Below are 24,514 nucleotides of genomic sequence, written 5' to 3'. Positions count from 1 at the left end.
GTTCAGCAGGCAACCGTAGACGATACTCCTACTCTTGTACGTTGGATCAGCGATGATCTGATCGGCCCAAAATAACGAATATGAAATATAAATATAGAGGCAAGACCGATACAACGTAGATAAGTAAATTTTAAGACGGAGCACTATTTTAAGACGGAGCACTACGTTGTATCGGTCTTGCCTCTATATTTATATTTCACTAAGTTATTGTAGAGCATTTATGGGTCAAGTGATCACTCTCATTCCTCTAATTCAATTGTATTTTATTCAATAATCAAGATAATATATTCACCTCACAATAATCGTGATAAGTTATTTTACTTTCACTAAGGAGAGTAGATTTACAGCACGATTGTGTAATAGTAGTAACGCAATGTAACGCAGTGTAACGCAAAGCACTATAGTTATCAAAGTTTGCTTTGCTTGCTTTTCTTGCTTTGCTTGCTTTGCTTGCTAGCGATACATCATTCAGCTGTAGCCACGCCGCCATCCTTATATCCCTTTCTCTTATCAAGACTTAAAGGTACATCATGGCTAAAACCGACAGAGCGTTGCATGGTTGGCTTGAATGGAAAACTGCGTCCATACCTCTATCTTGCTGCAGGTATTTGACTATCACTTTTCAAAAGAACTGGAAAAGTAAATCAGATGCAGCTAAATTTGGGAGTGGTTGATGTTTTCAGAGGTTGTGAGGCTTTACACGAGGCTCAGTTCTGAAGAAACGAACGAGAAATCATAAATTTAATTTCCTCCCAGAGGCACTAATGAAATCATTTTGAGAAGATAGAATCAAACATCTAGATGGCAGTTGTTAGCAGTTGAGTGACCGTTTAGGGGGCTCGAAAATGGCCTTTACATGTTTACTATGGGCTAAAACTAAGAGAAAAACATCTCCGTTTTAAATATTATCCGTTTATTTCTGGAAAAAACCTTGCTAAATTTATCGCAACTTACATCTATAAAGTCTATCTATCATCATATCTATGTAGCTCACTGCATGCACTTTGTTAAGGTTGGTGAAGCAGAAATGAAAGTTTTGCACTAATATAGGTCAGATTTAATTCGGGAGTTGATGCGCATATGTTTTTTTTTTTTAATTCTACTAATGAAGTTCCAATGTGTTCCTACAATGAAGAAAAACAATTACATTATTCAACAAACCCCTCACTTTTGCTCCTTGTTAGTTTTTCAGTCTGTTCCTTTGCATATGGATGAATTCGTGAAATCGAATTTCTTTTTTTAGTTTTGCACCATTTTCGCTACTCATACCAACCTGATAATCGTGGAATAGAGTTCCACAGTGTAAATATAAATTCCTAGGAAAGCCAAGATGCAAGCTTTACCAATAACAGCTAAGACTGTAATAATAACTTTATACTCTGGGGACAGAAAATATTCATTTAAGATAAGTTTCTAAACAATCACAGGAAAGGCATTTTGCAGCCATTTACTATCCTTCAAAAAGTGCCAAAAAAGAAATGTATCCCCCCGGATGGGATGCTAGTTCACCCCAGCCCTCCCCCCCGTTCAAGATCTTTTTAGGTTGCCCCGGAAAAATCGGAAGCACTCTTTCATACTCCTGGGTGGGGACAGGGGCTATTTTCGTCAAATCCGGTTCCATAAATCCGGAGTCCAGCGTGCATCCTAAACTTAACAGATAGTTTTGTAACAGACGTGTAGTTTCTCTTTGAAATAAACGCAATTTGATTACTTAACTTACCATCATCAGATGGAGCGGCTAGCACCAACAACTCTGCGGTGCCTCCGATGATCATGAACAAGGCATACGGAATACGCCGGCCAAATCTTTAAAAATATAATGAATGTCACAGATAAATAGCCACTAACTATTGTAAATGGCCTTTAATCATTGATCGATAGAAAGCATCTGTCTTCGATCTACATAATTGGATCCCAGTCATGAGGAAATAGGCCAGAAGTTTCACTCGTGTTGTGTTTCAGGGGTGATAGTGACGAAAACTAAGAAAATGTTTTAAATGGTTTGTTAACTGGAGGATTACGATCAATCAGTTAGTTAATCAATCCTTTACTTACCCACGTGGCGTCTAATGAGCAAGAAAGCTCGTTCAAACTACGTACGTGCCAACATAAAAGAGCCTTAAAACAAACAAAAATAAAAATGTATTATATATGTATAACACCTACTGAGGTTACCGCGCATAGAAGAACCAGAGAGCCAATGCTTCTGGAATTTCCACGATACAGAGGATAAAAATGTTCAGGTACATGTCTCCTGCCAGATTTCCGACATTCAAGTTGATCCCAAAGTAAACTAAAGCGTTCACAAACCTACAAGAATGAGATCATTACTGGAGTTGTAAGGACAATTTCCATATTCTGCCCAAAGCATTACGCAAAAAAAGAAACTTATCTATTTTAAAAAATTATTCTTATGAGAGTGATCCAAACTTCCCCTTCCCCTCTCCCCTCTTTAAAGAGGAATGCTGTTCCGTTTCGGCGGTTCTCACCAATAGTACAGGGAAGGGAAGGGAGGGAGGTGCTAACGTTCAAGGCTTTAAAATATGTTAATTTTCAATCGTTTAGTCGTAAACATCCCTAAAGTTATTTCGCCTTCTAAGATTCTGTAGTATTATTATGATCATCAGCAGTCGATTTCCTATAGTCCTCCCTTCATTTTATACTCTATTAGTGATGACTGATCTTCCTTCGTTCCCCTTGAAAACCATGTGATCCCCAAAATCCAACAACCTCCCCCTCCCCTCAGCTTTAAGCAATAAATAGTGCCTGGTCCCTAAGCTGACTCAGCCCGTGGGTTGAAGCATGCATATATATGTCATTGCAATGAGATATATATGCGAAGGAACTGAACTCATTCGTATGTACAGTGCAATACAACGCGAGATTTGTGGAAAAGTATCCTCCTCAAACCGACCTTTTGAGAGGTTTAATGAAAGCCAACGTTTTTGCCTGGACGAGAAATCATCAGGAAGCGTTCGAGAGTTTGAAAGAAGGCCTTAGCTCAGACACAGTCTTGGTCTATTTTGACCCCGCTGCAGAGCATGAAGTTCATGTGGATGGCTGTCCGTTAGGAATCTCAGCGACCTTGGTCCAACGTGAGTCGAGTGACAAAGGCTGGAGGGCGGTGCAATACGCTAACAGGGCCCTCTCAGATGCGGAACGGAACTATTCCCAAATCGAGCTAGAGATGCTTGCGGCAGATTTTGCGTGCAGGAAATTTCATGTATTCATGTATGGCTCGCCGTTCAAAATAGTCACCGATAACAAACCGCTCGAAGTCATCCTGAACAACCCTAGGCATCAGACGTCAATATGGCTGCAAAGAATGATGGTATGAATGCTCGATTATGAGTTCAAGGTCGAATATAGGCCCGGAAAAACGAATATCTCCGATTATACATCTAGGCACCCGCTGCCTCGTGAAACCTGCACTAGAAGGGAACTAGGCACTACCAAGGATGTCAAGTAGTACGTGAATTTCGTGGTCGCAGGTGACATTCCCTGGGCTATCAGCAAAGAGGACCTGGTAAAGGCAACGGAAAACGACGAGGAACTAAAAAGGTTAGTCACCTGTATACGGGAGTGGAAGATCGACCACAGGAACCAAGACATGAAAGCGTACTTCAATATTTACGATGAATTGGCTGTGGCTGACGGTCTTGTCCTTCGGGGTGAAAGAATCATAGTCCCTCGAGAATTCAGAGAAACTATGGTGAAAATTGCTCATGAGGGTCACCAGGGCATCGTTCGTACGAAACAACTGCTTCGTGCCCACGTTCGGTTTCCCGGAATCGATAAGATGGTCGAAAAGCACGTTGGGAATTGCCTAGCTTGTCAAGCTACCATCCCTTGCCACACCAGAGAGCCACTCCAAATGTCGGAGCTACCAACGTACTCTGCATCACACAGATCACATTTATAATTATATACAACGCATTGTTGGCTAACTATAGGAGGTTTAGGCTCACGTACTCTGAGATCTTCACAGATTTTGCGACTCTTGAACACGGGATGAAGGGTGTGATCGATTTTGTTGCTTAGATCTGATAATTGCGTTTTCACTGCGTCAGCTGACTTTTGATCTTTAAAAGGCAAAACCACTCGGTGAACAGCATTTTTGTTGATGGATAATTGAGCTTGCACTCCAGGGTTTTCCGACCTAACTGAGGTGACAAAGTGAGAGATGGTGGAATTGATGAGGTGGTCGGGATACTTGAGGCTTGTAAACATCATCTTTAGATGATCACATTCAGATTTGAAGTACTCCCATGTGGACGACAGGCGGAATGCACGATTCAACATGGTCTTAAGTAGTGATTTCTTGTACCTTTTATCGACGTGGCTCTGGTGATGAAGTAGTAGGCCTGTGTTTGTTGGTTTCCGATAAACACTAGTTTCTAGTTTACAGCCTTTCTTGAGCACTTCCATACCGACAAAAGGTAACTTGTTTCTAGATGCTAGCTCCATGGTGAAGTGTATGGACGGATGGCAGTTATTTAGCGTTGATAATAAATCTTCTGCCGCTGGTACACTCGTGACAATAGCAAACGTGTCATCCACGTACCTTCTGTAAAATTCAGGGAGCTTGTTGTCTTGATCTAGTTTCTCTTCGATAGAACAGAGAAATGCGTTTGCCATAAGTGGGCCCAATGGAGAACCCATGGCCACACCGTCGATCTGCTCGTAAAGATTGCCATCAAATTGGCATGGTTGATTCATAGTTGCAACTTCTAGAAGTTGAACCAGTTCAGGCTTTGTAATGCTGAGGTCGTGTGTAGTATTAAACCAGTTGTCAGCGAACGCCTTCTCAGCGATGATTTCGATCGTTTCTTGAAGCGGCACATTGGTATTAGTGACGGGACGTCACCTTCGTACGGTATAAATTAGCTATTCATTTTTATTCTCTTCTCACTTGAGAATGATGACATGGAGTCATCGAAACGTTGTGTGTTTTTCTCGCTAATATTTATTCTTAAAGAATTGATTGATGTTCAAAATAATTGGCTGAGGAAAATGAAAATAACAACTCTCTTCTGTCCTAAAACGAGAGCGAAATGAAACGCATTTGTCAAATAATTTCTAAAACAAAAGCAAAAGAAAAAATAAAACGCAAATCAATTTAAACTCACCGTGGCCTATCGTTGCCATAACCCACAAGGCTTTGCGATTTTAAAAAGGCGAAAATGGCCGCGGCGTGGAAAAATTTCAAAACAGCAATGAAGGAGAAAAGAACTGGTAAGAAGGGTGGTGTGAGCCATGACATACTGGCAAGGGAAGAGGTTGTTATTCAACGGCTAAGTGTGGAAGTGTCCGGCAAAGCGCAAAAGTATTCACGTATTGGGCCTAGAGAGTTTGTACCATATGACTACGAAGAGGTGACATTAGCTAACATCAAGAGTGCCTGCAAAAAACATTTCGCATCAATTATTGGAAATGACATGCTGTGTGTTATCTTAGCTGGAGAGCAAGGTCCATCCTGCTATTCGTTGGCCCAAATACCCGATATGAGAGTCGTGTATATCCGGTTCATCGAGCCAGCTCAGTCGTATTCTGCCACGAGTGTACATGAAGCTGCCGACCTCGTGCCAGGAATGAAAAGTATCGCTATGGGATAGTACCATTTCAAGATCACTTTTGCTAATCCTCCACTCTGGTACACAATCTTGAATGTTACCAGTGACGAATCTCACGTAAATTACCTTAATATCCGGTATCTGCTCCAAGGTCTTGCAGGAAGGACCCTGCTCTCCTGCGAGAATATCGCAAACCAGAGAAGTACCAACTTGCGTGGCAAAATGCCTCTCACAACAATGTTTAATGTTGTCGATTGTTAGTTCATCTTCGGTGAATGGGAAAAATTCCCTCGGTCCAATTCTGGCCTACTTTTGGGCTTTTCCTGATACCTCTGAAGATAGTCGTTGAACTGTTGGCTCCTTTCCTTTACGTAATTTATGCATTGTATCTCCTGCATCACGCTTCTTTCCTCTTTTCGCAGTCACTTTATCTTTCAACTTTTTCCAAGCGACATCCGCCATACTAGAATCTTGAAAGACATCCCGCAAAGCATTCTGGGTTTGTTTGGCAGTTCTCGGCCATGTGGCAGCGTTCGGCCACGAACAAATTTTTTTTTTCCGACCGCGAAAAAAAAAAAAAAAAAAAATAGTGGCAGCGCTCGGCCGGGTAGGTATTTAATTTTGATTTGATTTCATTTATCTTTGGTTTCATTTTATTTATATATTACATTTTACTTTCGCTTGCTTTTATTTTAAAAAGAAAAATGAGAAAAAAATAGAAATTAAAAAAAAGATAACAAAAATAATTCCTGTAAATTTGAATATTTTTCATGGCAGTTCTCGACCACCTTAGAAGTCCCATGACTCAGACAATAGAACCAGCGGAGGACTGGAAAGAGGACTACAAAATATACCTACTGCTGCACACGTCGTGCACGTGGGGCGTTAATAGAATATGGAAACATTATGAGAGCCTGATCACCAAAGATTACGGGAGCAATGCATATGTGACACAGTTATGGTTACGTTGAATCTTTCCTTATGTGGCGTTGAGCCCCAACAAACAACTGTCTGAGTCACTCAGACACCTGTTTGTGTCCCCTTAACCCCAACTCAGACTAAGTAGGGGTTAAGGGGATTTTTTTGGGGGGGGAGGGGAGGAGAATGGGCAGAACTGTTTAAAAGAGAAAATAACAATGTAATGCTGTGATTCATTGTAATTATATAGCATGCTAGGTCTTCTAATAGCTTTCTAAAAAGCTAGTAACATCCTTGGAGCGTGGTGAGCCGTGAGCGTACTACACAGTAAAACGGGAATCATGTGTACCATTTCGTTCGAGGCACCATGATATGTTCAATTTCAGGGCGTGTGATAGCATGAAAACGAACAATTGGACCTCAACTCCAGAAATAAATCTGTTTTATTCTACCTACAAAATATTCCAATTTCGTTTCATGAACCGTTACAAAGTACATACATCTAACTAACTATTGAAGATACAACAGACTCATATGGGGTGCGATAAATTCGGTTAGGCCTTATCCAAAAATAAACGGATATCTTTCTTAGAAGGGATATCTTCTTTTGTTTTAGTTTTTACCATTTCTTCCACACTCAAATCGCAACTTTCAAGCTCCTGCATTTTTGAAAAGGCTACCCTACCTTTTGTTTATGGACGGGCTATCCCCCCCCCCCCTGTTAACGTATTTTATGGACGGGATCTCATTGAGAAACTACTTTAGCGATGGTTTTAAGAAACCTCAGAGTTTGACCATTCGTTAAAAATTGTTCTTTAGGTTTAAAAAATTCCCATGGACCATAACGGGCACCGGCTCGATCGCATTCAAATTTGCCTCGGGGTGACGTTTATAACACGACACGAATTATGTTAAGCTATGCTCAAGTTTTCTTTTTCTTAAGCTTATAAAACCATTATTAGGATATATGCAATTAAATGTAAAAGGACTTATTATGAAAACTCTAGCCAATAATGTGATGATAACGTTATTGAAATTGCAAATTAATTCAAATGTACGACATCATCCGTGATCCTAGCTACATGGCTGTTGCTTTGACGTTAACGACAATCGCTGAACACTTCATTGCAACAACGCCTCCGTCTTGTGCTTTAGACTTTTGCCTGGTCGTCTTCGTTGTCCATTTAAATTTGCAAAGGGACTGAGCTAGGCTCGTTACCAGACCCTTCAGAGCTAAAAGGTAAAAAAAAAAGCCTACTTTGTAAAATGATAAAATAGTTGGTATGATAAACATAAATTGTCATCCCGAAGTTTGAGTTGGTGTTTTTAACAATCAACTAAGAGTTTGTTCTATTTCCCTCGAAAAAAATGGATATCAAAACAGATTTGGTTAGGAAGTGTTGCCTGCCTTGCATCGAAATTATTATCATTTTTTTTGCGGAAGTGGGAGGTTAGGGGAGAGGGGTGAAAGGAGGGGTAGGGGAGGGGGGTAGGGCTCTACGATTTTCCGGCTTTTCCGCAAACCGCGAAAGGTAACTTGTTCGTAAATCACCTGCTGACCACCTAAGGTGGCTCATGGGTACTTATGGGAGAATATTACCGTAAAAGCCCGCGTATAAGCCGTACTTTTTTTTCCGAAAATCGTCGCTAGATATTAGGGGTGCGGCTTATCTGCGGGAACACTTGAAAAAAGTGCCGTGAATATAGATGCTGGTGTTCAGTTTTTCATTTTCGCGTTCGATCTCATGCCTGGTTACTAAGCTTCGAATGTTCTGCTCAGGCTTTTGTTGTAATGCAAAAATCAATGGAAAAATTGTGTTGAATAAAGAAATTCCTGTCAAAAAATACTACAAAAAGACCAATCCTATGTCAAAGTTGGTAGAAACGATGTTCATTATGTTATAGTGCTAAAATCGTGGGTAAGACTTTAAAGTATTTGCCGTTGCAATGTTAATATTGAGTTTACGTTCAATGAAAAGTGGATGAAGAAGACTTCTCAAGACACGACTTTGGATTTCTTTTGATTTCTTTCAAAAAACTTTTTTTCCAAAATTGGAGCTGCTTAATTCAGGGCACGGCTTACCTGCGGGTGCGGCTTATCTCTGGGCTTTTACGGTAATCAAATTCGCTTTCGATATACTCTTGAGAACTGAGTATCCTATAAAATTTCAAATTTACATCTGACCATTTTCTAGATCCGTAAAAGAGATAGATAAATACCTGCAGCAGGGACAAGGAAGGGGACATGGACGGGGTTTTCCCATGCACACCATACCGTAGAACTCTTTATTTTTGTTGATTTCTTCCACGGTTTGAGCCATGTTGCTCATCAAAGTCTCGGGAAGAAACAGTGCGAGAAGGCCAGCGGCTACAGCCAGTGAACCAAAGACAACCATAGGCAGGGTAGCGCTCACTTCTGGCAACTGAGCCTTGAATGTAACGATAATTTTTTTTTTAAATAAATTTGTTATGAAATTTCGCTATTGAGACGATACACCTAGCTTCTGAGTCCCATTCCCTTTTCGCGATAAACTAAAACATATCAGTTTTCATTCGATGTAAGTTTCACAAGAAAGGCTACACGTAACGTTTAAGTGACTTGGAGTGGTGGCAAGTTTTGTGATGGCGAGTTTGTTGTGGTGGCGAGTTTGTTGTGGTGGCGAGTTTGTTTTGGTGGCGAGTTTGTTTTGGTGGCGAATTGACCGTAAACCACATAAATGGAGCTATGCTTTAATTAAGAATAATTCTGTATAAGATTGAAATGAGTCACGGCAACCTACCAGCATCACAATGTATGGTGCAATAAGAGATCCCACGCGAGCACTAGTGGAGCAAATACCAATTCCTTGGTTCCTGTTGATGGGACACATGGAGAGTTCATAAGCAAACACACGGTTAGGAGCAAGCTATCTCAAACCCTCAGCGGTAAAAGTGTAATGAATCACAAATAGTTTTTTATGTTTTCAATTGTCCTGTATTACGCATTTTATCGAAGTTTTCTTTTTCAAACAGGCGGCTGTGGTCATTTAGCTTTTTACTGAGTAGTAATGGGTTTCTTCGAGTGAATAAATGTATGGCAGACAGAGAAGAGATTTGATATTCAGATCTCAGAAGTGGCTATTGGAAGGGCTATAAGAATTAACAGGACAAAATGGATCGTTTACTTCCCAACATAAAGTGCTGTTTTCGGTCCTTACCTCAGTATGGTGGGATAGAGTTCAGTGGAATACAGGTAAACGTTGGAGAATGATCCACTTATCATGAAACGACCGATGAACGCCAAGGCTGTTATAGCACCTTTCTGCTCTGAAATAAAATGTTAAATACTACTCCTCGAGAAAGTTGTTGATAATTGTCGGAAATGCCACAATATTGACGTTCTTACAAATTATCTAAAATGACAAAGAGAAAAAAATGTGCTTACAATGATTCCTAGGAAAGGAAAAGAGTAACGTAGCCTTGTTGTTAGACTTGTTGGGAGCATCAGCTTTTATTTTTTAAGGTAGTCAAAGTGTAATCAGTCTTTAAGGCTAAACTAGAGAGTCAGTTTTCGGTATTGTGTTTGGTTACCTTCTGGAACAGCCAAAACAAGAAGGCAGATAAAACCTCCAATAACCATTATCGCAGAATAGGGAATGCGGCGTCCAAATCTGTGAATATCAAGGAGGCGAAAAAAGACGATCAACATGATTACAACACGATTACTTCTGACACTGCTCCGTTTGATTTGCACGGCCAACGAAAGAATTGCAATTAAAACTCACCAATTAGTCGGCTCAAATTCCTGAAAAACGTTTCCTCACTTGTCAATAATAGTATCAAATATTCATTGACATAGCATTCCCTCAAAGTTATCAAAGGCTTACTTCTGCAAGATCACCCAATTGATAAGGTGTGTCGGCACGCCTGACAGGTACATAAGAAACAAGTTCAGATATGGATTGCCGTCCAAACGAGTCAAGTACAGCAAGAAGCCATAGTACACCATGCTTATAACCAGCCTGGATAATGCAGCACAAAGGGTATAAACAATTAGTTTCGGATTATATTTTTCTAAAGCATCTCAGCGGGCCGGAATCTTAATCCTCGAATATGATTGGCTTATCACTCACGATACGGACCAGACTTTTTTTATGCGCCAGCAGAAAAAATTGAAGGTGCCCCGTCGAAAGCGCCAATTTTTCTAGTGTTCTCCTAACAACATAGTGGGTTATTAAGCAGGTGAACCGATACATGGTGCAGTCTGTTGCTCACAATAGTCCTTTTTACAGTTGTGGGCTTGGTGGCCAAGCTTTTGAACAGGATTGAGGCTAAGGGTAACCTTGTTATGATACAGAAGTTCCTGCTTTTCAAATGCAAATCTCTTTGTTATCATGCTAATTAGATACTGGTCTCTCTAACAACAATGTCACCCTCAGCCTCACTTCAAATCAAAGGCTGGGCAACTAGGTACACAACTGTAAAATGGCCCATTAAGTCTGCTCGTGGTAATTTGAAATTTTCTCTCAAGAGTTGAACTTGTGTCTTATGAAATACTTCGCGATGCCCAATTTCTTGTTGCTGTACAGAATTCCGTGGTTGCTTACAACAAATATACAACTGTACGATTACCAGTGTCTTCTCGCATGACGATCTACTACTACATCCAATTTAATCTGTTTCTACAACTCACCAGTTGAAGCAAAGGATGACGGTCCTCTTCCTCAATCGGGGGGAACGAAGCAACTCCAGGTAGGACTGATTCTTAGTCAAATAAGCAATTGTTTTTGATTCCACCTCACCCTCATGATACTCAGCCAGCTTGTGTTTCAAGGCATCTGAGTCTATTGATGAGGACCCCTTGCCAGCGAACCTCATCAAAACAGCTTGCGCTTGGGTTAGGTGACCTTGTGCAGCCAACCACCGCGCAGATTCTGGAAAGATACTGTGAAATCAAGAAAATTATGGCTTTCAGGTCTGTATTTTTAAAAATTGTTTGTACTTGTATATTTTTCTACCAGAAAGCTAATGAGTCAGAATTCCTATCTGAAAATAACAGGATCAACTCAAAGTGGGTACTCCTAACACCGGCCGTTTTTATGGCAAGGCTTTTCTAAGTTAGAATTAAGTCTATGTTATCCCCATCTATCCAAGTTACTCAGTAGAGCCCGTCTACTTGTCCTTCGCTTTGTTCGACCAAAATGAAAGCTTCTTGTCAATGTTATCGTTACCATTATCAAAGCTTGTTGTCAACATTATCGTTATCATTATCAAAGTTTGCGCGACGAACAAAATTTTTCAAATGAATGAAATGAAAATATTTGCTTAGCCTTCATCTACAACTAAAAGTTAATATACTTGAAAAGCAAATTATTCTAACTGCTTACCGGAATCTATGTGATGTTCTGAAAACTTTGTCATGATTAGGTTGATATCTTTAAATAATGATACCGTAGTGCAACTCACGCGTAAATCGTAAAGATCAGAAGTGGCGGGAAACTGCAGATAACAAGCAGGGTTCTCCAGTGCGGGATGAGGTAACCAAGTAATGCAATCAGCCCTGCCCCTATACACCAAAACAAACTCTGGATTTTGTCAGCGAAGGTTCGGTGGTAAGGGCCGACCAGTTCGAGAACATAGACATAATGGGCGACGAAGAAGCCAACGGCAAAAGCTGCGGCGAAGAAACGGAGAAAGGCAAAGAACGACAAGCAATCAACAACTCCTGACCCAAGGCTGGAAATGGCCTGTAGAAAGAGATAGAGAGAGAAGGGTTATGTCCCAACATAAATCAAATGGCGCATCTTGCCAGAGCTATTATCAAGGTTTCCGTTGAATTAAATGATTCGGAGAATTTCTACTTCTCTTTGACTGGATGTAACTTAGGACTGTGTCTCCACAAAAAATATGGTTTCCTTAATTGATAGTTTGGCTACTTGCCCTGCCGATAAGTACAACTAAGTGAACTAGCCACGACTAGAACCTAGATCTTTTCAGGTGCAAGGCCATAGCTTGTTCTCTTGCGAAACTGAAAGGCTATGTTTACAAACTGAGCCAGGAACTGCGTAGATAAGGCATTCAAAATAATAAGGGAATCATACCAATAATGCAGCACATATGTAGATACAGAACCGACGCCCGAAGAAATCCGAAGTTGCTCCGAACAAGAGGGATCCTATGAGCATCCCTGCTGAGAACACTGCCTGCACATTGGCACCAACATAAGCCTTGTCACAAATCAGGTTCCACTGGAAAAGAAACATTTTAAACTTGGATAAATTTTGATAAACAAACAAGTTTCTTTCGTTCGATATAAAACACAAGCTTGAGTAATAAAAATGGTTTCAAAAGCGATAGAAATTCGTTGCGTAATCTACGCAGATAAATAAATAATGGGCATTTTAAACCGTGTTCGAAATCTTACGCTTACATAAGAAGGTAACGAACTACTTATTGATGCAATCTAACACCGCCTTACGGAGAGAGATGCCTCTCATTAACCGAGTTCGAGGTCCGCACCAAAGCAATTAATCTATTTGTCCCAAAATGCTTCTGAGGCACCATATATGCCCGATCGAGCCAGAGGCTCTTGTGTTAAACGTATGACGATATATTCAATAATGACAAAACAGAAACAAAATTTTTATTTAGAATGGTCTATGACTAAAGAAAATCTGACTTAACCATATGAAACACAAAAAACATAAACCACCCTATACTAAGTGACGTGTGTTGATGGGTCAAGTGATCGCACCATAAAATACTTGTGATTATTTGCTTTACTTCTACTTAGGGGGGTAGATTGAGTAGTAGGAAGTTCCTTACAGTGGTAACGCAAGGTGACGGTAAGTAACGCAATACAATACACTCAGATTCTCGACACGATTGAGTAAAAGGAAGCTACAAGTTTCGCCAGGTGATGCTATGTAACGCAATACACTACACTCACCTCACTGACGCTACTAGTAAAAGGACCATCAAAAACATAGTCTGTACAATTGGTACAACATTTGCTGTCTGCGCATGACACGTTGGGGGTCACACAATGGAATTTCGGTGTACCAACAAAGAAAACAAGTCCTATCACTTGTAAACAGGAAGGAATAATCACGAGGCAGCAAGTCGCGACGTAAATTATTCTCTGCAAGTATCCAAACGAACTCACACTTGTCAGGATGTCGTCAAAATTTGAAATTGATGGGTTTTTTCCAGACATGGCTGATTGTTTCCGCGTCTGAAATTTAAGGAAAAAATTTTTTTAATAAAATGCTCGAAAGGCAAGAGCAACCACAAAAAATGAATAAATAAGAAATATTATTGCAATAACTTATTTTAAAGGATAAAGGCTGATAGTTTCTAAAGAAACTGTTGGGGGCTGCGTTGGTAGGGGTAACGAAATAATTTGGATATAAAAACAAATTTGAAATGGTAAATTGGCCACCGTAGCGATTACAAAATATTTTAAAGGGACTGGCTCGAAAGCCTTTTGGTTCTGAGCTCTGACAATGATTACCTATGCTTCTTTAATTTCGTCTTTAACTGGAAATAATTTTTATGTTTTCATTGTAATTCCATTTTTGAGACTTTTGTTTAAGGAATTACGTCATTCTGCGTCTTGAGATATCGCGCCATTCCGTCGATCCACCGTTCCTCCATTCCATCATTCATTAAGCAATAGACCCTTCCACAGTTTTTTTGGGGGTCAAACAAAACCTCGTTGCGTAGCAACGAACCATAGAATCTCTTATGATAAGTAGACGCGCATCGCTACCCTCGTTTAAATTTTCGCTTTGTTCAGGAACAAAAATTAATATTCATCGCTGAAAAAGAGAAGACATCAATAAAGGCGAGTGACTTTTTCTCCTCTCAGCGAAAAACCTTTTCTTCTCTGCGTTTTATGGGAACATTGAGACCGTTTTTCTTTGGACGTGACCTCACAGCCGACATAATGCCAGAGGGTCAGAGTAGAGCTTTTCCGAATGACTTTTTGTATTTAAGTAACTTAATTGTGCAGAGGAAAAATTGAAATAAATGTGTTTACGTGCTCTTTAAACCTTTTCGTCCAGACAGGCTAACATACTCTTGAAAAACCAATAACTCGGCAAAGAGAAACCGTTGGTTTAATGGGTTTTGGAGATAGGTGTTCTGTCGGCGGCTGTAACAACGATAGAGGAGATCCGTAAAAGTGGGTCATCCACTCACATGTACAGAAGTTATCGTTCCACAAGCCCAAGCAATCATTAATTGAAGCATGGTCTCGACAGGTTCAGAAGGGAAGAAAATATTTCTCAATAGGAAAGTCAAGGGAGAGTGTTGTCATCTGCTCCAATCATTTTCGAGACGGGAAGCCTTCAGTGAGCAATCCAATACCTACTCTTTTTTTGACTCCTTTTGAGCATTCAAATACTAAGTCACCCAAAAGGCGACGATGATCAACATCGTTGATAATAGTGATATCATCACTGCAAGTGACGAATTGATGAAAAGTGGAGACGATTCCCCAGGGTTAAAACTGTGTACAGCCTGTGCACAAATAACCAGAGATGCTGATGTTCGACTCTATTCTGGCATGCAAAATACAGATGCTTTCAGAACCTTATTTGAGTACTTACTCCCACCATAAATCCTAAAATTTAAAACTACATAGTATCGATGGCTAAAAAACATATTCTAATATCTCAACCTAAAGAATTGCTTTTTAAAATGCCATTCTCGCACCATGGTGTTGGTAAAAGACCTTTAAACTGGCAAACCCACTAACGTCCGTCAGGTCCTGGACCAGGTCATGGACAGCATTGCCCTTGTGGCTAATGCCAAATATAAACTTAATATGAAACGACGAGAGCTAATCAACCCCGACCTCAACCCCCCTTTCACAAGGTTATGCAAAGAGGACATCAAGCCCTCTACAAAGCTATTTGGGGATGAATTGTCAAAACATCTAAAGGATATGGCAGACGCAAAGAAGGCGGGCCAGCAGATGCAGAGGACCTCTGACACCGCACATCCAGCCATAACTATCTAAAGGCTGGGAGGCAGAAATTTCGACGCTCAAATTTCAAACCATACCACCGGACATCTACTGGCCAGAAAACATCTCAGACACGCCCTTTTTTAGGGTACAGCCGGTGACACAAGAGTGCCCCGAAAAAACCCAGCCAATCCAACAACAAAGATTAAACGATAACCAGGTGAGGACACATCCTAAATCATTTATGGATGGGGATTATTTGCATCAAATGGTCCGTATTTTTTCAGCAGGACAGCTGAAGAACCATGTTGGTTCCTGGGAATCTTTGACGAATGACCAAGTCATACTTGATGCCATAAAGCACTACCATATTGAGTTTGAGGCTAATACCACCGTCCAACCTCACCCACCAAAACAAATCCACTTCTCACCTGGTGAAAGGGAGATAATAAGTGATGAAATATCTACACTTCTCCGTAAAGGAGCTTTGGAACCAACTGAATATGTAGAGGGGGACGTCTTCTCAACTATATTTGTGCGACCTAAAAAAGATGGCAGCTACAGAATGATTTTAAATCTCAAACCTCTTAATGAATTTGTCTCGTACCACCATTTCAAAATGGACACTATTCAAACAGCTCTTAAACTCATGCGTCCGGGGTGCTTTATGGCTTCAGTTGACCTAAAGGACGCATACTGTTCTGTCCCTGTTGCTAAAGAGGACAGGAATATTTAAAATTTGAGTGGCAAGGGAGTTATTAAGAATACACATGCCTATCCAATGGCCTCGCTTGTGCCCCCAGACTGTTCACAAAAATTTTAAAACCTGTTTACTCTCATATCAGATCAATGGGCCATCTTTGCATGGGGCACATAGATGACTCTTTCTTATTAGGATATGACTATGCTGCTTGTAAGAGGAATGTCCAGGACACGATTGACACATTCCCAAACCTGGGATTCGTAATTCATCATGTGAAATCAGTTTTTCGTCCCACAGAAGAAATAGAATTTCTTGGGTTTTTACTTAGCAGTATTCTCATGAAAATTAGACTTCCCCCTGCCAAAGCTGCACGCATACGTATAGCCTGTCAGAATTTACTACTCAAAACTGAGGTGACCATCAGAGAAACTGCCCACGTCATTGGCTTGATAGTCTCAAGTCTACGTGCAGTGCAATTTGGAGAATTGTATTACAGGAATCTAGAAAAGAATAAGGTCCTTGCACTTCAGGCTAGCAAGGGTAATTATGATGGGCCATTATATTTGTCTAAGGATGCCAAAGTAGATTTGTCTTGGTGGATAAATAATGTGGACTCTTCTTTAAAGAAGATTTTTCAGCCTAACCCTGACATGACCTTGACAACAGATGCCTCAACTAAGGGCTGGGGGGCAGTGTATGGAGAACAGAAAACTGGTGGCCCTTGGAGATTGGAGGAGCAAGGGTTTCATATTAACTACCTGGAGCTTAAAGCAGTTTGGTTAGGTCTCAAGTCTCTGTGTCATCACGTGAGACAGAAGCACATTAGGATTCAATCTGATAACACTACTGCAGTAGCTTATATCAATGCAATGGGGGGTATCCAATCTGCAAATTGCAACAACATGGCTTGGCAAATTTGGCTGTGGTGTATTGAAAGGGAACTTTGGCTCAGTGCCTGCCACATACCAGACTTCATCAATGTAGTAGCTGACTCGGAACCTAGAGTATTCCACACCTCCACTGAATGGTCTCTACATCCAGATGTGTTTGATCACATTAATGAAATGTGGGGCCCTTTTGAAATAGATTTTTTTGCTTCCCGACTTAATTTTAAAATACCTACGTATGTGTCTTGGAAACCAGACCCTAATGCAAAATGTGTAAATGTATTATTCATGCAATGGAAAGAACATTATTTTTATGCTTTTCCACCTTTCAGCCTGATAGCAACTTGTCTGCAAAAAATAGAACAGGATCAAGCTACTGGTGTAATCTTAGTCCCTTTCTGGCAGACACAACCTTGGTTTACAACGCTCCTTCACCTTTTAATAGACAACCAAGTGTTGCTGCCTCAGCTGGACTATCTCTTGACACAACTTCACAACAATGCTCTACACCCCCTTCGCAAGCAGCTAAAGTTGATAGCTTGCAAGGTCTCGGGAAAAGCCTCCAGCAGCGCAACATATCAGAGAAGGCTGCAACAATCATCTTGCAGTCATGGTCAGATACGACGCAGAATATCTTAAGAGAACAGAGCCTCTCAGGGGTACGGAAACTAAACCTTTTGTCAGTTTTACTAAGCCATATAAACGGGTATCCAGAGAGACTCTTTCTAGGTGGCTTCGCACTGTCATGACCTCTGCTGGGGTAGACACAACAATATTTAAGCCACACAGTACACGAGCAGCAGCTACTTCAAAGGCTAAAACAGCCTCTGTTCCAATCCAAGAAATCCTGAAAACTGCTGGGTAGTCATCATCGAGATGTTTTGATAAGTTTTATGACAAACCTGTGGAATCCTCCACATTTGCTTCTGCTATCCTCAAGACTGTTTAGTCCTGAAATTGGACTTGTTGGCAAATAGTTTTTTGTACTACTAGCGTTAATGAAACATCTTCTAGACAGAAACTTTATTTAACATTTATGTTTCTTAACATTGCTTTAATGTTACATACTTCTGCATATGGTGTTTTAGGTTCCAATTGATACATAGATTCTAATACCTACATCACTCATTGCTCCGTTTCCTCATGCTTTTTATTGTGGGGAAGATACTTATACCCTCAGTTGATATTTTTCATGTAAATCTGTTTGACTTACTACGTTTCAGTTAATAAACTGATTATATCAATAATAAACTGATTCAATAATAAACTGATTCATCATTCAGTGTTTGTTCCTCATGTGACTGTCTTGGCTTTGAAATCTCACTGGATCCCTGGGGCAGTGATGACGAGATAGAATTGAAAAACTAAACGAGACTTACCTGTAAGTTGAAGTTTGATTGGAATTCTATCGAGTCATCAAACTGCACCAAGGGATCACATGCCCACCCTTGGACAACAAATCATACTTACATTTGATTTTACCCACCCATTTATTTGTAATGCTATTGACATTACAGTTCTTATACAATCTAATTCATGGTGGTCAGACTGTCACAATTGGCTGTAAATACTGGTTATGCGCATGCGTCTAGCTATCTCATGTGATCCCTTGGTGCAGTTTGATGACTCGATAGAATTCCAATCAAACTTCAACTTAAAGGTAAGTCTCGTTTAATTTTTCAATTCATTGTTACACTCACTCAACCACTCATCTAGAAAACATATGTGGCTTCGCCTCCATACATGGGGGGCAGTAGCCACAACAAAAACAGTAACGTGGACTTCAAAATCTTTGCCGAACCATTTACTTTAATAAAGGAACGACTTGAATGATACTTGGAACAGCTTAACAGTAAACAATTTGATATTAATCGTAATATTCAAGACGAAAGTAAAGCAGTTTATTGCATTTGAAATTAGTCATGGTCCAGTATCCTTAATCAGAGTCAACTCTGGCTTAATCAAACAAAAATATTGTTCTTCAGCCATCAGTAATAAGATATGATGTTTGCAATTCCACTGTAGTGTAAATCTCCATCATATTACGAGGGAGACGGTCATAACTGTTTTCTTTAGTGTATTTTACATAAAGTGAATTTTCAGTATCATGTGCCTAGGCGCTTTTCTTGGGCGTGGAGAATCAATTTGTGCATACCATTACTAATTACCTCTATTTAAATATCACGCAGCCCGAAAGTTCGAGAAAATCCAATGGTGTTTACTACAAGACGAGTAAAAGCTACCGAGCTTAATATTTGCTTAAAGGTCGTTTTTTTTTATGGTCTGGTTTAGACAACGTTTTAAATTTAGAAAGATTTCATTCATCGGCAATGATCAAGGAAAACAACCTGTGGAGGGATTTTTTTAATTATAAAGTGCTCTTCTTGTATCTATGAAGTTTTCAAAATAAGTTGATAGCGACTGGCGACTTGACTTCCCCGAAGGAAATAGATATCACTTCGCAAGATACGGATATTTTTTCATTCAGGAGTCTGAACTCGTATCAGCTGTCTTCCCCACACAAGTTAGACTAAGGTCAGCCCTTCCGGCTTAGATTGTGGCATTAAAAGAAACTAGCCGAAAAAGTAAAAAGGCGTCGTGCCAATTTTGCGATTTGAACAAACTCAGGTGACATGCAAGCTGGGCTGGACCTTTACGCGTTACTAGAAGTCGTTAGACGCAGTGACTCAAATGTATGACCGAAGCGCGCCTATTAAGGAGCACCTATTATAAAATCCCAAACGAGTGTTAAAACTGTAAAATACCCTAAAATAAGTCATAGATTATAAACCGATACCTGGTACTTTGCTGAACTTTCTTTCCACCGCACACTGAAACTATAGCTTGCTTCCCCGACCACGAGTAGCTACAAAATGAACATCGAACTTATGTAAGACCTATTGCAGAAGAACACGACAAAGAGTGACTGTTGTAATGCAAATTTTGAATAACAAGCGAGATAAGATGAAACGCCACTGAGCCATTTTCTATGCGTTGTGATGCTAATCTTCCTCGGCCTTTAATTACAACCATGTATGTAAACGCGTCCCTCAAAAGATATTGAGAAAATCATTCGAAAGAGGACCTGTTTCAGTAATGTTTTGAATGCTTTGATAAACGTTCTACTGGAGAGCAATTCACAGGTCATGTGCAAAATATTAGGGAATCAGGCCACTAATAAAAAAAAATATCGAATTCGACATCTAGTTCACCTCACAGAGACGCACAAAATGCTTTTCACTAATCAATAAATGACAAAAGAAAATAGTTCCTGATTATCATTGTATTCCTCTGTCTCCTTTGTATAGGAAGAGCAAAAACGTTATGTCTTCACACCTTACCGAGTTACGTCGCAAAGCAGAGGCCTCTATTGCTTACAACTCAGTGCACTGAGCACGCACCCCGCAGGACAACAGAACACATTAGTCAGCGACTAACATGTGGTTTCCTTATCTCCCCATCTATGAAGACCTTTATAGCGACAATCTAACATTAAACAATGACTCCCTTCGGAGGATACCCTCAAATTCAGATTTTAAAATTGTGGAAATTATGACAAATGTTATTTTTAGCGTGACGACGATATATGATACGATACGGGAGGGTGTGCGACCAAACTACAACCAAAGCGACGTTGGTCAAATGCAAGGAATCTCCAACGAACAAAAGTTTTCTAAACGAGTTCAACCGTTACATTATTACTGTAAATTATAGAATCTACATCACCTTTGCTTTGATCAGCTCGTTTTGATTTTCACTGCACCCACCAAATCGGATTGATCAGTTGTAATGCTCAGTGACGCTTATCCTTGTATCGCGGTCGGAAGGTGAACGATGAATAACAAGAAATAGAAAAAAGAAAAATGATTATTCATTAGGCCTATTCCGGATTACCGTACCTCTGGCCTCTTTTTCAAAACGAGGCCTGGTGCTCGACCATTCTTGTGAATAGGAGTTTAATTTGCATGTGAATGAAAACTTCTTATATGAAAGTGAGCATCAGGACTCGCTTTGTAAAAAAGAGGTTGAGGCCCGGTTCAGACGTCGTACTTTAGCCGAGCCGAAGCGAATCCAACGAATTAAGTTCACGTGTAGTACGGCCTCTGAATCAATTCGGAACAGCTGATTTAGTTAAGATGCCATCTGACCCAGCCGGGAAGAACGGCTGTAGACCGGCTTTGATGATTCAAACGCCGTAATTCACATGAGCCGAATCAAATGCATAAATTATTTTAGGGTATTTTTCTAGTCGTTCTTTCATGTGGGCATGCGCAAAGGAGTGTTGCAGAAAAAAAATGGCGGCTTGAAGGGCCGAGCAAAACGATACTGACAGACATTGAATGGGCGCCCTATTCTACGCCTTTCGAAATGACACTAATTCTTCGATCTATCGGTTCTTTGGGCATTATGTAATTGTCCTCTGCGTCAGCAACGTCCTTTCCCGCCTCTTTTGCGTACCGCTCGCAAAAAGCGACGCTTTTATCAGCATGGTAGTCTTTGTTTTCTTCATTATTGAACATTTATTGCATATTGGAATTTCACATCTCAAGCAAGTATATTTGGTCGCGCCGAAACACTTACTGATCAACTGCCGAACTTTATTCAGGTATATCTTTAAAGAAGTGACCAAACATGACTAAAGTACTTAAAACTTCTTTACAACGACCATACCATACAAGTAACTTTCGTTCTTTATAGTCTTTATAACACTTATCGAATTTTGTTACTTTGAACTACGCCAGCCCCGGCCACAAATTTTCTTCAGTTAATTAATATCGGCCGAAATAAGTTCGGCATCTGAATCAATTCAGCCAGGATTAACTTATTCAGGTCGGTCCAAAGTTGAATTCGATTCGGCTCGGCTGAAATATGGCGTCTGAACTGGGCCTAAAGGTAATTCAGAAAATGGGCTATTCCAAATCACGGAATAGTTTAATTGGCTAGAAGGGGAGATAACATATGGCTTTAAACATAGTCTTACTAACACTTTCAAACTGTCGATTGTTTTCCTAATTATCAGACTATGATTCTTCTTGCATTAAGGATTATTTTGTATTCTTGTCCTAGAACTAAACACTAATGGAGATTTTCAGTTCATATGTAGTCTGATCTGGGCACAAAGAGGCTGTAGAATGTGGTAGTTTGGAAAATATGGAATGCCGGAATGCCGTGCCGGAATACCCGGAATTCCCGGAATAACCGAAAAATAATAAATTAAAAAAAAAATAAAAATTAATTAAAAATCAAAAATTAATAGCAAATTCACAACTTAATCAAATAATTTAATGCGAAATTTATCTCTGAGGGTCCCGAAAAAAAAAAAAACACTTACCAGAACTGTTCGTGGAGATGCACGTATTAGAATTTAAAAACGTCTGCGTCAGGCCAGTAACCCATACAGCCTAAGTGACGAAATATTTGTAGTCTCCCTTCCCCCTGGATGGGATGCTAGTCCATCACATGCATGGTTACTCCCCGTTTTAAATTCGCCTCCACACATTTACACACCTGTGGGATGTGTAGGGTGCAATGACCATTAAGCCGGCACGCTTTTCCAACCGGAACCATTGCATAAGATTAAACAAATGCAAGATTTCCAATTAGTTTAATAGTTTCAATTTTAAAAATCTCCGAACTATTACAAATTAATACTCTACTTTAAATAATTATTAACCACACATTGGGAGCTATCAAGGCAGCTACCAGCCGTCTCCAGTTAAAATTGAGAGATCGTCAGTTACTCGACACCTTTTCGCGTTAATTATATATACCTTCGAATATAAACCTTGTACTGATGGATTATTCTAAACAAGAAAAAGGACAAAAAAAGGACTTACTCCTCGGTCGTCTCTGGAGATGGTAACATTTTTTTCCAATTACTTTTTTATGGTTGTGGTCTCACTTGAATGTTAAATTTGACCCACCAGGTGGTCCGTTGTCTTTATTGGTGGTATTCCCAGCGATTCCGAAGTGTATAGGCACTGTTTATCAATTTTTTCTTAATCTATCTCTATTTGTAAACCACATAGAATCGAGTAGTTCAGAGAAAGAGCTGGAAAAAAGGGAAAAATGTTCGGAAATATTAAATAGCTTGCACAGCACTTATTAGAAGCTATCACAAATAAAAAGCAAATGGATACAAGAGTACTTATCGGAAAAGATTTAATCCACCAATATATGCTAATGCTGTTCCCTAAAACAACAATTATCGATTGTTAAAACTACGCGAACAAAGCGTCATATTCAGAGGCAGTAATTGTGGTCTCCCCAAGTCTCTTATCTCTTCGGCACACCTTTAATACACAAACGTGGATTACTGAGCTTAAAAGATATTTCCAGACAGAACAATAATAAAAAGGGAAATCAGTGTGTTGCTATCACACAAGACAGAGGATGATTTCTTTCCTTTCCAGACAAGAGCAACTTTTTTTGTTGTTAACAGTTTGTGGCAATTGAAATAGTTCCAATGGAAAAAGGTCGCCTGCCCCTGATTCAATTCCCTAGTCCGATAAGAAAAGGAAGATCGAAGGCTTGCTACCATACTCCTTTTTTTCTCATCAAATCAATTTTTTCATCACAAGCCCCCCCCCCCCCTCCAAGTGGTTACCTCTTGAGTAATGTCTCAATTAACTAATTATCACTCTATAGTGCCTTTGATATTGAAGTGAAGCCCATTCATGCACGTTACAGAAAGAACTCGAAGTCAAGTAGATCAGATAATATCTGGTAGGTTCATGATATGGTTAAGACGCGTTCGTATGGATTTGACACCCGGGATTTGACCAAGACATACAATGAATTAATGACATTATCACGACAGGCGATAAATTTATGTCCGTGGAGACCATCTAATAAGCCACTAAAAAGAAATCAACTTTACGTCTGAAGTTAAATGTAAAATAAAACGTTAATGTCTGAATCTATCAAAAAATCTAAAATCAATCATTGCAGTCAATAAATTACTTTTATCGCAATCTATCAAAAATCGCAAAAATTGGGTGGCATTAGAAAATGCTTGTGCTGACAGATTTTAAAGTGCACCCAAAACCCAAAATTTTTTTTCGCTTAACGAAATAAGCTTATTTTTTGGAGTATTTCTGTGCAAAAATTTTTTAATTTGCTCAAATCTTTAATTTTCTATGCCCAGTCAAAATACGGAAAATCGGCCGCCATCTTGCCCCACGGCCGAGTTTAAAGAAGAATGGCTCTAGCGGGTAATGTGACGTCAAATCGAGAACACGAAAGTCTGCATCTCACACATTTTCACTTGTTTGGGAGGATTGTCGTCGATATTGTCCGAAATATGCCGACTAGGTGTGTTGTATGAAGATTGTATGAAGCGCGATACCCTCTTGCAAATTTCGCACGTTGCTACATCCTTCTACAACACACTTAGTCGGCATATTTTCGGACAATTATCGACTACAACCTTCCCAAACAAGTGAAAAAGTGTGAAAAGCAGACTTTCGTGTTCTCGATTTGA

The 24,514-nt window shown here is 39.9% G+C and overlaps 3 protein-coding genes across 5 annotated transcripts in view; all 3 read right to left on the bottom strand.

Annotated features, from left to right (window-relative positions):
- Window positions 1–1,196: 1,196 nt before the first annotated feature.
- LOC148718257 (solute carrier family 22 member 21-like) lies at window positions 1,197–3,259 on the bottom strand. The gene is made up of 3 exons (XM_088744128.1): window positions 2,176–3,259; window positions 1,721–1,806; window positions 1,197–1,379 (listed from the first exon to the last, which is right to left on the bottom strand). Exons 1-3 carry the CDS (start codon window positions 2,247–2,249, stop codon window positions 1,264–1,266), a joined length of 276 nt encoding a protein of 91 aa, XP_088600254.1. The 5' UTR covers window positions 2,250–3,259; the 3' UTR covers window positions 1,197–1,263.
- A 183-nt stretch (window positions 3,260–3,442) lies between these two features.
- On the bottom strand, window positions 3,443–5,084 carry LOC148718256 (uncharacterized). The gene is made up of 2 exons (XM_088742468.1): window positions 4,165–5,084; window positions 3,443–3,523 (listed from the first exon to the last, which is right to left on the bottom strand). The coding sequence occupies exons 1-2, from the start codon at window positions 4,717–4,719 to the stop codon at window positions 3,443–3,445; spliced, it is 636 nt and encodes a 211-aa protein (XP_088598594.1). The 5' UTR covers window positions 4,720–5,084.
- Window positions 5,085–6,916: 1,832 nt separating this feature from the next.
- Window positions 6,917–24,514, bottom strand: part of LOC148718255 (organic cation transporter protein-like) — a 59,413-nt gene continuing 41,815 nt past the window's right edge. Inside the window, exons 1-12 of one of the 3 annotated variants that reach the window (XM_088744116.1) lie at window positions 20,758–20,904; window positions 19,829–19,897; window positions 13,420–13,704; window positions 12,572–12,718; window positions 11,937–12,217; window positions 11,164–11,415; window positions 10,358–10,492; window positions 10,062–10,141; window positions 9,689–9,797; window positions 9,272–9,344; window positions 8,712–8,920; window positions 6,917–7,724 (exon numbers count right to left, since the gene is read on the bottom strand). In XM_088744116.1, coding sequence (XP_088600242.1) covers window positions 7,676–7,724; window positions 8,712–8,920; window positions 9,272–9,344; window positions 9,689–9,797; window positions 10,062–10,141; window positions 10,358–10,492; window positions 11,164–11,415; window positions 11,937–12,217; window positions 12,572–12,718; window positions 13,420–13,686 — 1,602 coding nt within the window. In that variant the 5' untranslated portion in view covers window positions 13,687–13,704; window positions 19,829–19,897; window positions 20,758–20,904 and the 3' untranslated portion in view covers window positions 6,917–7,675. Of the gene's footprint in view, window positions 7,725–8,711; window positions 8,921–9,271; window positions 9,345–9,688; window positions 9,798–10,061; window positions 10,142–10,357; window positions 10,493–11,163; window positions 11,416–11,936; window positions 12,218–12,571; window positions 12,719–13,419; window positions 13,705–19,828; window positions 19,898–20,757; window positions 20,906–24,514 lie in introns of those variants that run through there. The other 2 variants (XM_088744118.1, XM_088744117.1) reach the window with 2 other exon arrangements.

Source organism: Stylophora pistillata, chromosome 13 (assembly GCF_964205215.1).
Source record: "Stylophora pistillata chromosome 13, jaStyPist1.2, whole genome shotgun sequence".
Lineage (NCBI taxonomy): Eukaryota > Metazoa > Cnidaria > Anthozoa > Scleractinia > Pocilloporidae > Stylophora > Stylophora pistillata.
Note: the sequence above shows the minus strand (reverse complement) of the source record. Positions and strands in the feature narration are given on the sequence as shown.

Bases quoted from the DNA above. Each gene is read 5' to 3' on its own strand.
- LOC148718257 (XM_088744128.1), bottom strand. From the start codon at position 2,249: ATGTACCTGAACATTTTTATCCTCTGTATCGTGGAAATTCCAGAAGCA. The intron at 1,807-2,175 runs GTAACCTCAGTA...ATATTTTTAAAG, and splicing joins CTCTGGTTCTTCTATGCGCG to ATTTGGCCGGCGTATTCCGT. The intron at 1,380-1,720 runs GTAAGTTAAGTA...TTCTGTCCCCAG, and splicing joins AGCCGCTCCATCTGATGATG to AGTATAAAGTTATTATTACA.
- LOC148718256 (XM_088742468.1), bottom strand. From the start codon at position 4,719: ATGAATCAACCATGCCAATTTGATGGCAATCTTTACGAGCAGATCGAC. The intron at 3,524-4,164 runs GTTAGGTCGGAA...TGCCTTTACCAG, and splicing joins TCTCTCACTTTGTCACCTCA to GTCCTCTTTGCTGATAGCCC.